The following is a 13,802-nucleotide window of genomic DNA, read 5'->3' on the forward strand; positions in this document are numbered from 1 at the left end:
AGGACTGCAATCACAACTATTCCCTACTCCCAAGCTATCTGTAGATTTGTGCGAAAATTGGCTTGAAATTAACAAGGTATAGCGCACACAGCAACAGCGGTGCCGTCTAACACGCAGCTGCAGCAGTGAGAAAATGGTGGCGACGGGGAAAATGGCTTGGTCTTATAGGGCAAGGACATGTGACATACACTGCCAATGACACATGCCCTTGCTTGTGTGAAAAAAAGCACTTCGCTCCGTGTGTGCGCTGCTGATAGGCTGACAGATTGCACCTCCCCACTGTAAATGCGGGAAAGAGAAAAAAAAATGGAGATCTTCATTGTTCCTGCAGAGATCCATCCCCTGCCCCTCCCCCCACCCCGCTGTACACTCAAACTGCGTATTAACATTAATTTTCATCATTACTGAGAAAAAATCCAGTTATGATTTTGGTGCACGAACAGTTATCGAACATAACCTTGAACAGCCGAATTTTTCTCAAATTGTTCGTGTTCGCCGAACGGCTCGAACACCGCCCAAAACAGCTCGAATTTGAGATTGGCGAACAGTTCGAGTAGAACAACGCTCATCTCTAACCAGGAGACGTGGAGGGGGCCATAGGAGGGCAACAACCCAGCAGCAGGACCGCTACCTCCGCCTTTGTGCAAGGAGGAACAGGAGCACTGCCAGAGCCCTGCAAAATGACCTCCAGCAGGCCACAAATGTGCATGTGTCTGCACAAACGGTTAGAAACTGACTCCATGAGGGTGGTATGAGGGTCCGACATCCACAGATGGGGGTTGTGCTCACAGCCCAACACCGTGCAGGACGCTTGGCATTTGCCACAGAACACCAGGATTGGCAAAGTCGCCACTGGCGCCCTGTGCTCTTCACAGATGAAAGCAGGTTCACACTGAGCACATGTGACAGACGTGACAGTCTGCAGACGCCGTGGAGAGCGATCTGATACCTGCAACATCCTTCAGCATGACCGGTTTGGCAGTGGGTCAGTAATGGTGTGGGGTGGCATTTCTTTGGAGGGCCGCACAGCCCTCCATGTGCTCGCCAGAGGTAGCCTGACTGCCATTACGTACCTAGATGAGATCCTCAGACCCCTTGTGAGACCATATGCTGGTGCGGTTGTCTCTGGGTTCCTCCTAATGCAGGACAATGCCAGACCTCATGTGGCTGGAGTGTGTCAGCAGTTCCTGCAAGATGAAGGCATTGAAGCTATGGACTGCCCCGCCCGTTCCCCAGACCTGAATCCGACTGAGCACATCTGGGACATCATGTCTCGCTCCATCCACCAAAGTCACATTGCACCACAGACTGTCCAGGAGTTGGCGAATGCTTTAGTCCAGGTCTGGGAGGAGATCCCACAGGAGACCATCCGCAACCTCATCAGGAGCATGCCCAGGCGGTGTAGGGAGGTCATACAGGCACGTGGAGGCCACACACAACACTGAGCCTCATTTTTACTTGTTTTAAGGACATTACATCAAAGTTGGATCAGCCAGTAGTGTGTTTTTCCACTTTAATTTTGGGGGTGACTCCAAATCCAGGCCTCCATTGGTTAATAAATTTGATTTCCATTGATGATTTTTGTGTGATTTTGTTGTCAGCACATTCAACTTTGTACAGAACAAAGTATTCAATGAGAATATTTCATTCATTCAGATCTAGGATGTGTTATTTGAGCATTCCCTTTATTTATTTGAGCAGTGTATATTGGTTTGGTTCTACCTAGAAGAACAATAGACGTGTGCTAGAATATCCACTTGAGTGGTGCACCCTTTGGGAGGCAAGTCAGATAGAGATCCCCGTGTACATACCTTTCATCTCATCTCTTCTTAATTGTACCTCTTATTATAAATAAATTACTTTTTTTATTCAAATCACATCCGATCTTTGCTAGAACAGTTTTTCCACATCAATACATCAGCTGTGACTTGTCTTGTGTCATATTACCTTCTGCATGAATCCATCACTACTGGTCAATCCTTAATTCCCCCCTCACTGTATCCACTCTGTAGCACAGAATCGAGCACTTACCTGCTGTCGCTAAAGACATACGTCTGTACGTTTCCTTGGTGGGAGTACCCTCATTAGCTCCAGCTGTTGCAATGGCAAAAGCAGAGGCTGCTGATAGATTGCTGCGATTGCTGTCATGTTCCCGGCAGGAAGTCATCACAATGCCATTATTATAGGAGAAGAGAGTAAAGTCTGTACAGAAAAGTTAGAATGGAAAGTGTGAATGACAGTGTCACACGTCATGAATAACCCAATCACACTCTGCAAACTGCACCAGGCTCAAATGCATCATTATGACTTCCAGCAGTCACTGCAAGCTGAATATTCACAGAGTACAGGCTGCAATGAAGGACGCCTTAGGACGGCCATATGTAATTTCCCGCTTGACTCTACCATAAACAGTCATAATAAATGGCACAAACAAATGTGCATTAATGTCTCAGTTGTGGGGCTAAGATATTGGGAATTGAGTACTTAATGCATGAACAGCCAATGTATTATTAGGGAGCTATAAGGGTTAAAAATTTTACCAGCGATTTCTCATTTTTCCAACAAAATTTACAAAACCATTTTTTTTTTAGAGACCACATCACATTTGAAGTGACTTTGAGGGGCCTTTATGACAGAAAATACCCAAAAGTGACACCATTCTAAAAACTGCACCCCTCAAGGTGCTCAAAACCACATTCAAGAAGTTTATTAACCCTTCAGGTGCTTCACAGGAATTTTTGGAATGTGGAAGAAAAAAATTAACATTTAACTTTTTTCACAAAAATGTTACTTTAGACCCAATTTTTTTTATTTTCGCAGGGGTAACAGGAAAAAATGGACCCCCAAATTTATTGTGCAATTTCCCTTGAGCACGCAGATACCCCATATGTGGGGAAAAACCACTGTTTGGGCGCACGGCAGGGTTCGGAAGGGAAGGAGCGCCATTTGACTTATTGAATGTAAAATTTCCTTGAATCATTAGAGGATGCCATGTTGCGTTTGGGGAGCCCCTGATGTGCCTAAAGAGTGGAAACCCCCCACAAGTGACACCATCTTGGAAACTAGACCCCTCAGGGAACTTATCTAGATGTGTGGTGAGCACCTTGAACCCCCAGGTGCTTCACAGAAGTTTATAACATTGAGCCGTAAAAATAAAATTTTCACATTTTTCCAACAAAAATGCTTTTCAGCCCCCAATTTTGCATTTTCATAAGGGTAACAGTAGAAATTGCACCATGCAGTTTGTTGTGCAATTTCTTCCTGAGTAAGCCGATACCTCATATGTGGGGGAAAACCGCTGCTTGGGCGCACGGCAGGGTTCGGAAGGGAAGGAGCACTTTTTGACTTTTGAATGTAAAATTTGCTTGAATAATTAGCGGACGCCATGTTGCGTTTGGAGAGCTCCTGATGTGCCTAAACTGTGGAAACCACCCACAAGTGACACCATTTTGGAAACTAGACCCCTCAGGGAACTTATCTGGATGTGTGGTGAGCACCCTGAACCCCCAAAGGCTTTACAGAAGTTTATAACATGGAGCCATGAAAATAAAAAAAAATCAAACTTTTTCCACAAAAATAATGTTTTAGCCCCAATTTTTTTATTTTCACAAGGGTAAGAGGAGAAAATGGACCCCAAAAACTTTTGTGCAATTTCTCCTGAGTACACCAATACCCCATATGTGGGGATAATACAGTGTTTGGGCGCACGGCAGAGTTCAGAAGGTAAGGAGCACTGTGTGAATTTTTGAACGCAAAATTGGCTGGAATCGAGAGCGGACGCCATGTCGGGTTTGGAGAGCCCCTGATGTGCCTAAACAGTGGAAACCCCCCACAAGTGACCTCATTTTCGAAACTACACCCCTCAAGGATTTTATCAAGGGGTATAGTGAACATTTTGAACCCTGAGGTACGACACAGAATTTGATAACACTAGGTCATCATATTGAATAAGTTGTCATTAGTCTTGAGCGCAAGTGCTCGTTACTTGAGTTTGCATCGGGTACTCAGGTATGCACCATGTATCGCGGGTGCTCGAGTCCCCGCCCACAAGTTTCACGGTTATTAGACACCCAAAAAAAAACATGCGGGGATCGCTCGTGCATGGCAGGCAATCCCCACAAGGTTTTTTGGCCGCAAAGCATATGGGGCGGAGACTCGAGCATGTCACTCGAGCACCCGCGATACTCAGTGCATACCCGAGCACCCGATGCAAACTCAAGTAGCGAGCACTTGTGCTCAACACTAGTCGCCATATCGTCATCTTTTTTTTTTTACTTTTGAAAAAAATCCCAACCCCAACCCTAACCCTAGCCCAACCCTAACCCCAACCCTATCCCTAGCCCAACCCTAACCCTAACCCCAACCATAGCCCAACCCTAACCCTAGCACAACCCTAGCCCAACCCTAACCCCAACTCAACCCTAACCTTAGAGTTTATTTTTTACGCAGTTCCTCGTGCGGTATAAGTGATTAGACGACTTTATTCTTCGGGTCGGTGCGATTACAGAGATACCAGAATCATATTGGGTTTTTATGATTGACAGCTGTCACACACTAAAAGATGCATTTTTTTGTAAAATCTAGTTTTTGCATAGCCATATTTTCAGAGCTATATTTTTCCATATTTTGGCAGACAGAGTCATGTGACGGCTTGTTTTTTGTGGGATGAGTTGACGTTGTTATTGGTGCCATTTTCAGGCACGTGACATTTTTTGATTTCTTTCTATTGCGATTTTTGGGAGGTAGAATAAACAAAAATCAACAATTCAGGAATTGTTTTTTTTTTTTTTTTTTTAATTCTATTCCGTGTGTGGTAAAATTGATAAGGCAGCTTTATTCTTCAGGTCAGTACGTTTACAGCGGTACCACATTTATATAGTTTTTCTATGTTTTGGCGCTTTTACACAATAAAAGCTATTTTATACAAAAAATTTTTTTTGCATTGTTTTATTCTGAGAGCTATAACTTTTTTGTTTTTCGTTTGATGGAGCTGTATGGCAGCTTGTTTTTTGCGGGACAAGATGACGTTTTTAGCGGTACCATTCTTATTTAAATTCGTCATTTTTATCGCGTGTTATTCCATTTTTTTGTTTGGCGGTAAGATGATAAAGCATTGTTTTTTGCTTCGTTTTTTTTTTTTTTTTTTTTTTACCGTGTTCACTAAAGGGGTTAACTAGTGGGACAGTTTTATAGGTCAGGTCGTTCCGGACGCGGCGATACCAAATATTGTTTTATTTTTTTTCATAATAATATTTATTGATGGGTACATTATATTTTTATTTTTGGTGGATTCTTTTTTTTATTTTTTTTTATATTTTTGCAAATTTTTATTTTCATTTTTAAACACTTTTTTTACTTTTATTCTGTGTCCCACTATGGGACTCTCACTTTTTTTATTCTGATCGCCTGTATAGCATAGGGATGGAGCACCATCCCTGTGCTATACAGGCTGTCAGCGCTGCAGAAGATACTTTGGTCATGCACTGCGCATGACCAAAATATCTTCCTGCTGTCTGGTGATCCGGATGTTGTCATGACGACATCGGGTCATCATGGCAACATCCGGGAAGCCGCAGGAGAGGTAAATATCCCGATCACCTCCCCTCGCCACTGCAATGCTGCGATCGACTTCGATTGCAGCATTGCGGCGGTTAATGTGCCCGGAGCGGTTCGGGACCGCTCTCAGCACATAGCACCGGGTCTCAGCTGACACCCAGCGGCGATCGCGCCCGCACAGCTTGTGTGCGGGCGCGATCGCCATGACGTACTAATACGTATCAGGCTCTTAAGTCCCAGGGCGCAGATACATATTAGTACGTCTTGTGCTTTAAAGGGGTTAAGCATGCTACATTGTGCTGTTCGGCTGTTATTATTCACAGGAATTTAGGTCTAAATTGACAATTGGGTGTTATCAGGTGGGGGTGCTCCTACATAGACTGACACCATTGAATCACTGCTGACGATGCCAGACTGTGCATCTTATATTTTTGATAAGGGAACACCAAGAAGGAAAAATCTTGGAGTTATGGGAATCTCAGGAAGGAAAAACATGTTAATGATATGCAAATGATGAAAAAATATAAACAAATTTTTCAAAACATCTTGATTTATATTGTATTGCGCATGAGCGCTACACTTAGAAATACACGTGTCCAAAGTGTTCCAGGAACCGTTTTTCAACAAAGCCAGGCCGTATGTTGCTCGTGCTACAGTGAGCAGTCTGCGAAGCCTAAATGTGCTACATTGGCCTGCAGCGTCTCTGGACTTGTCTGGCATCAGGCACATCAAAGGGAGCTGCCAGCAGTGGATCTTGATTAAGTGCATTCAGTGTGGCAGAAGATTCCTCAGACAACCATTAATAACCACATCTTTAGTAGCCAATGTTTGTAAGTGTGTGTGGCGCTCATAGTCGGTACTAAATAAATTGAGATGTTTTACATATTTTGTTTCTATTTTTTTCATCATTTGCATATCATTAACATGTCTATCTATCTTGTGCTTTCCATATTTCCACGACTTCTTCTTGGCGTTCCAAATTCAATGATGAGAAGTGCATTTACAGGAGAGGTATAGCAGGAATTGCACTATGCAGAAATGCAAGGAAAGATGCTCCGGAATTGTAATTTTATAGAGAATGCATGTCTTCACAATACAGAATATATCTGAAGTGCGGATAGGCTTTCTTTAAGATTTGCTCACCTGCAGAGTTACGGCCACGTTGCGAGATTGGCGTGGTTGGTGAGCGGGTTGGCGATGTATCAGTCTCTGCCTCGTCACTCTGTGTCTGTTCAGTGTCTGAGTCTGCTCCACACGCTTCAGAGTCTGGATGAGAAAGTGACATGAACAGTAAGTTATCATTACAGAAAAAACTAAAAGTCATGACTTACTGTCCACAACAACAGTCGTACCTCCTAGTAGGACAAATGGCACAAAAAAAGGATTATAACATTTGTGCGCTCCATGATACATTTTAATAGCTTTTTCTTGCATTGTTTTTGGGAAGGTGTGTCGACGGAAAAATGGCAAATCTGACATTTTCTTTTTTTTTCTCTCGTTACAGCGTTTACCACATAGATCAATCATTTTTTATTTTGATAGATCGGACTTTTACGGACATAATAATTCCAAATATTCTTTTTTTTTTATTTCTTTTTTTTTTTAATTGGGAAAAGGAGTGGATTTATAATGTTACATATTTTTTACTTTTCTGATATTTTTTAAAACACTTTTTTAAATTACATTTTTACTTTATATTTTAGTTACCCCTAAAATCTTGAACTTGTGATCATTTGATCACTTATACTATACACTACAATACCCAATATTGAAGTATATAGTAAAATTACTTCCACAGATATAGCCCAGACATAGGCTGGACATCATGGGAACAAGAAGATGTTGTTAACGGGGGCCTTTAGAAGACCCCCAACTGCAGTGGCCAATGAGCACTACACAAACCAGCCATTTAAATGCCGCTGTCAGAGATTAAAAGTGGGGTTTAAATGGATAAACATTAACAAATGGACCTAAGTCCAATCACAGCCAGCAACTGTCCTGTATAAAGCCCGTTTCATAGACTCACACCCGACATGTGATGTATATGTATGTCAATCATAAAAATGGAGGAAAATTATAACATTTTGGCTACCTATGGAAGGAGTTTAGGACCCGACTGTATACATGTATGTATTAAACTCAATAATAAATGAGTATGCAGAAAGCTCCAGAGCTTTCCCTTGGGTTGGCTGAAGGTAGTGAGAATGTAACCACAACTCTGGAGTTCTGAATAAAATAAAATTATTTTTTTATCAATTTGGAGTAAGCAGACGAGGTTACCATTTACCAACCTTTATTTTGGCGTGGTGCAACAGGTTCCTCATCTTTCTCAGCGGGTGGCTCCTCTCCTTCTCCCACCTTGCTTGGGAAACTTCCAGATACATAGAGTTTGTTGATGTCCAGGCTCGTCTTGCTGTATGGAGGAGGAGCAGGACAGGCACTTGAATATCCATTGGAAGAGCAGCTCAAGGCGGCCAGGTCCAATGCTTTTCCACCAGTAATTATGGGAATATTAAGCGATAATTTGCGTCTACGACTTGGGGATGATGACTTGGTGATGGAGAGGGGTGGTGGGGATGAGAACTTGCGTGTAGCTCTAGGAGACTTAGGCGGCTCGCCATACAGAAGTTTATTATTCTGATTACTTGCAAACAGTAGCTCTAAAGATCTAGAGATGTGAAAATGCAAACAAAATATGATATAAATAGTGATGCCCTAATCACAATGGAACATGCAAGAAAATGGAAGCAAATTCACAATGGTTTATTTAGAAATAATAAAAAAAATGGTTAATACTGGGAAATTTAGTTGATTCTCGCAATTCTCTAGAGTCTTTTCTGCTTTCTTCCAAAAACAGCACTGGCAAAAACAGCAACAGAACAGGTTGTTCAAAGTACTGCAGCTTGGCCACATTCACTATAACGGAGCGTGCTGCAAAATCAGACACAACCCATGGATGGGTGTAGAGTGATTTTCGGTAAAAAGGAGCTCAACCCCTTTAAGAAATATATACAAAAAGATGTATTATGAATGTTTTTGTTCTGTTAGCCTACACAGTATTTCAATTGTTATAGCAGCGGCTTGTGGTTCAGAACTGTTTTCCTGCTGTATCGTGATTCTTTGAAGCCTGATTGGTCGGAGTGGATTAATTTACCATCTCACCTATTATCTATATCCACAGGCATACAGAAACATGAAACATCTAAGGGTGCTTTCACATTGCGTTTGTGGATCCAGTCGGGGTATGCGTCTGAACCCTCCGCAAAATGAGGTTTGGACGTATGCACCGACGGGGCCGTAGACTGTAATGGTGACGGCAGAGTGAACGTGCGCTCTGACATGAATCATTTTTGGGTGCATACGACTACAGGAGGCAGACACCCAGAAACAGTCTACTATGTCTGAGTGTACCCCTCCAGTAGGCATATGCACCCAAAAACTATGCACAGCAAAGTGCACGTTCGCTCTGCCGTCACCATTACAGTCTATGGACCTGTTGGCCCATACGTCCGAACCCCGTTTTGCAGGGGAGAGCTGACATATGCCCTGACAAGACCCACGAACGCAGTGTCAAAGCACCCTAAAAGCTATAACTCATTCCCATAGTGCTCATTGTGGATTTCTCCGAACTTGTTGCACTGGGTTTGGTCTCCATTACAGGTTACCCACCTGGCAGGGATGGCGCTGACCGGTTTCCTATAGATAGCTATGAGCTTGTCAAGGACAATATCTGCAGTGGTGAAGACCCGGTACGAATGCAGGAACGTGTTGAGGAAATCAATACTTAAAAAGCGCAGGTCCGTGAGACGCTCCAGTAAACGCTCAACACTCGCGTAGCGTATCTGAAGAACCTTGCACGAGTTCATGGTTTTACTGAATCGAATGTCGATATCATCACAATACAGGCTGCTGTCTGACCTATGGGAACACGTTTGCAGAATGTCACTTAAGGAATTAAATGAGGAAAAAAGTTTTAATTTATATGATAAAATATGCTAACAACAATTTTTTTTAAAGGGACACCAAAAATAAAACCTCGCTGATTTATACTATTTGGAAAATAAAAAAAAAATCCTTTCTAATTCAGTGATAAAAGCACTGGCCCGTAAAGGGAATCTGCCACCAGGTTTTGCGACTTCATCTGAGAGCAGCATAATGTAGGGAAAGAGACCCTGATTCCAGCGACGTATCACTTAGATTACTGGGTGCAACTGTTGTGACACAATCAGAGTTTTTAGATGTAGCAGAGGTCAGAGAGCTAACACCACCCACATCAGGCTCTCTGTACATTGTCTATAGACAGTGAGCTGCTAATCAGAGGAGGGGACGTGGTCAGACTACGTCTCACACACTTGCTGTAGTCAGAGCAGTGATAATGTCCTGGTGATAAAACCTTCATTATAAGTAAACCACAGAACACAGCCTCATAAGTGACACATCGCTGAATTGAGTGTTTTAACCTCAACTCATGATGTTCTCATATTACGTAGCAAAAACCTGCTGAAAGATTCCCTTTAAAAAAAAAAAAAAAAGCAGTCTGTAGTTGGCTCTCCACTGTCTCTATTTTGACCTGTGTGTGAAACTTCCTGCTTCTGAGATACTGAGATGGGGGATACCACTTTGAGAGGTAAGGCTGCAAACAGAGGTAAACTATGTAACACTATATTTTACCTGCATGGGAACTACAGGAGAAATGTATGACTGGCGGCAGATTCTGTCAGTGATCATTGTGGATCACAAGGTTCTGCAGACAGACCCACCGCATCAGTGGGGACAACCCCTTTAATTCATTGAAGTTGCTTAAAGGGGTTGTATCATCGTCTTTATTTATTTTACTCTAGTGCCATTAATTCCACAGCTCTTTACAGACATCATCATCGCTGTCCCCATTGGGGCTCACAATCTACATTCCCTATCAGTATGTCTTTAGAGTGTGGGAGAAAACCGGAGAACCCGGAGGAAACCCACACAAACACAGGGAGAACATGATGCTGCAAGCGGCAGCTTTGCCTCTGAAGTATAAGGGGCTTTAAAACTGGCCAGATCCCTACCGCTTCAGGACAGTTTGAAAGTTTTGAAGCATAGAGCATGCAAGAATATACTCCTTACCTACAAAATTGGCCACCTTTAATAAAATCCAGCAGTGGCCGGTAACCTAGGCAATAAGCAGTATACAAAAGAAATAAAAATGCTTCCTTTCTCTTAAGAGGTAAATTGCAAAGTTGCTTGTTTTTAAAAGCACTTTGCAATTTTACCAAGATATTAAGATGAGGCAAACCATTTAACATACAACTAATACATTTATGTAATGTTACCTGCCCCATTTTTATTCTCACTTATAGTTACAAACTTTATAGGAACTAAACTGGAAATAATGTTCTATAAGTACAGATTAGTATTTCTTCTATATTCACTCACTTGATCATCTGGGGAACAGAGACCTTGGAATTCTCCTCAAAGGCATTCATCATCAGTCCATTACAGCGAATGTTATCCACACACTAGAGAGCAGACTCACGGTCAGATGTAGGTAGAGAGAGACTGACACAGAACGGAAAACATGGAAGGGAATAATGGGGTACAGAAAAGACAAATGGAGAATAACCCAATGCCAATCTGTCACCAATTATACGAGCCACATAGCACCCATGAACAAGGCATGTTTTTTTCTATCTCTATACTATCAAAACAGCAAAGTTTGGAAAAAAAACATTTTCAAATACACTATTAAATAATTCTGGGTTAACAGAAGTGTTCAAGACTCTCCACTATCAGCTATAAAGAGAGTCTGTCCCTCTGGAGGACCATCCAAGCCTTTACATTTCATGGACAGCCCATTGATTTCAACTGTGCAATGCATCATTTCCCCTGCGGGGGTGCTACAGGAACAATGAACACTTGCAGCTGGGCTCAGCCACATACTACAGCCAATAGGAGCAGCAATTGAAAATATAACAAAAAGAGATTGCCCCTTTATTCTTGCACTTTCTGATGGCCACGTAATTGTGTTGGGAGTTTATAGAAAACACATGCTTCTAGAAAGCAAAAGCAATACACTTAGGGACCGATTTATTATTTTTTTAAAGTCACTTTTCTTTTTTAGTATTGTGGTATTGATGTTTTTTGTGCTAAAATTCTTCAAAACGAGGCACAGGGTTCATAAATTTTGTGCAAAAAAAAAAAGAAGTTCTTTATTTTTGCCTTTAACCTTTTTTGCCACTTTTTAAGAGCAATGAATCGCTTAAAATCACCCCAGAGTAAACTAGACTGCATCTGCAAGAGTTCTGCAACTTTTTAAAAAGTTGTAGTTGACGTATCAGCTGAATATATCTGGCAACCCCAAACCTCAACCAAAATGGCTAACATAAAAAAACCAAAACAACAACAGGCGTTATAAAAATAGACTTTAAATAAGGCACAGATTAAAAGAAGAATAAGCCGTAAATTAATTACAAGCAAAAAAAAAAAATAGACAAAAAAAAAGAGTAAATGCAATAAAAAAAAAATCGGGTCTATAGCCCTAAAACTTTAAAACTTGCCAATGTGACTACGTTTGGCCATACACATTAGATAACTGTTGGTGAAACGCTCTTCAAGTTGAGAGCTCTCTCGCATATACATATACAATGGACTCTGCTTATCACGCATCGGTCAGAAGGATCAGGCAGCTAAAATCCATCTGTCCAATCCTCACCCCCTACTTACTGAAGCGAGGTGGATCGTCGGCAAGTCTGGGTATAATCATTGGGCTCTGCCTATACACTTCTTATATGTATGAGTAGCTGAAGATTAGGAAGGTTTATGTGTATTGTGTAAAGTCAAAAAATACCCCATCCAGAACCATTCAGAGACTGGTCGAGAGAAGAAGAAACACACAGCCAGGGTCCACAAGACTGGAAAAACCGACTAATAGTAATGGGAAGAATAAATGGAAGTGGTGATGATACCATGAAGATATAAAGACATCATGTCACTTATGGTGGCTAGGAGATGACACAGTGATGACAGTGGTGACCTGGCTGATGTCACTGGTCCATGCTGCTTTCTCCTGCCTGGAAGATGCCAGCAGAATGACAACAAATGGTGCAGAATCTTTGGGTTCCACTGAGATCTTAAAGTCCAAGTGATCCCCATCCTGTGTGGGAGGTCTGTCTGCAACAGGAGACAGTGGACAAAATGGTAAGTATGCATGGAGCCTGCATGCAATGCCGTAGAGCACAGTAAAAAGATGATTTAGGGGACGGCATCTTTTTGGTTTAATGTTAAGTAAATTAGGTGTCATGGGGGTGAATTAGAGAAAATAAAGGTTAACTGGCGACTGAATTGCTGTACTAACTGTCATCGTCATCCTGGTCTTCCAGTAAGGTGCAGTCCATCAGAGATATCACTCCATTCTAGAAGAGACGCAGAGAAGGAGAGTGATCAGAGACATTTCTGGGATTCAGAGACAGTCGGTAAATATGTTCTCAACGAGACATCCCGACACAACAGATATACTGGGACCACACCAGCACCTCCAGTACTGACTGGCCAAACAAAACTGGACAGAAATCACAGCGGCATTGTGCCACGGGGCTGTGCCTGCTGGCGAGACGCTGACATAACAACTGTAAAGCTTTTAATCATTTTACTAAAGTAGTGTTGGCATCAGCAAAGTGATTGTTAGGATGTGAAAGGAGCCGTGGGACTGGATGTACTGAGAGGAGAGCCCAGCACTGACTCCGGGGACATGGTAATACGTACAGTGCTTAACAGTCAAAACACCTCCATCATCACCTCTGACACTTGTGTCTCAACAGATTAATGCAGTCTATTGAGTCACAGTCACTGGGACACCATGCAACCACCGGGACGTCATACAGTCATTGGGTCACCATGCAATTATTGAAACACCCATGCAATCAATGGGGCACCATGAAATCATTGGAACACCATACAATTATTGACAAAGCAATCACTGGGACACCATGAAATCACTTCAACTCCATGCAGGTACAGAAATGCCATGCAATTCCCTGGATTCTTGGAAATCTACAGTACAGACCAAAAGTTTGGACACACCTTCTCATTTAAAGATTTTTCTGTATTTTCATGACTATGAAAATTGTACATTCACACTGAAGGCATCAAAACTATGAATTAACACATGTGGAATTATATACTTAACAAAAAAGTGTGAAACAACTGAAAATATGTCTTATACTCTAGTTTCTTCAAAGTAGCCACCTTTTGCTTTGATGACTGCT

At 42.1% G+C, this 13,802-nt stretch overlaps 1 protein-coding gene across 3 annotated transcripts in view; it reads right to left on the reverse strand.

Annotated features, from left to right (window-relative positions):
* Window positions 1-13,802, reverse strand: part of RASGRF1 (Ras protein specific guanine nucleotide releasing factor 1) — a 90,431-nt gene that overhangs the window by 32,239 nt on the left and 44,390 nt on the right. The window contains exons 11-17 of one of the 3 annotated variants that reach the window (XM_073653524.1): window positions 12,893-12,950; window positions 12,572-12,708; window positions 10,975-11,057; window positions 9,226-9,474; window positions 7,848-7,969; window positions 6,700-6,822; window positions 2,032-2,202 (exon numbers count right to left, since the gene is read on the reverse strand). In XM_073653524.1, coding sequence (XP_073509625.1) covers window positions 2,032-2,202; window positions 6,700-6,822; window positions 7,848-7,969; window positions 9,226-9,474; window positions 10,975-11,057; window positions 12,572-12,708; window positions 12,893-12,950 — 943 coding nt within the window. Of the gene's footprint in view, window positions 1-2,031; window positions 2,203-6,699; window positions 6,823-7,847; window positions 8,225-9,225; window positions 9,475-10,974; window positions 11,058-12,571; window positions 12,709-12,892; window positions 12,951-13,802 lie in introns of all 3 variants that reach the window. The other 2 variants (XM_073653522.1, XM_073653525.1) reach the window with 2 other exon arrangements.

Source organism: Phyllobates terribilis, unplaced genomic scaffold (assembly GCF_046119375.1).
Source record: "Phyllobates terribilis strain yellow unplaced genomic scaffold, ASM4611937v1 Scaffold_11__3_contigs__length_659146591, whole genome shotgun sequence".
Classification (NCBI taxonomy): Eukaryota; Metazoa; Chordata; class Amphibia; order Anura; family Dendrobatidae; genus Phyllobates; species Phyllobates terribilis.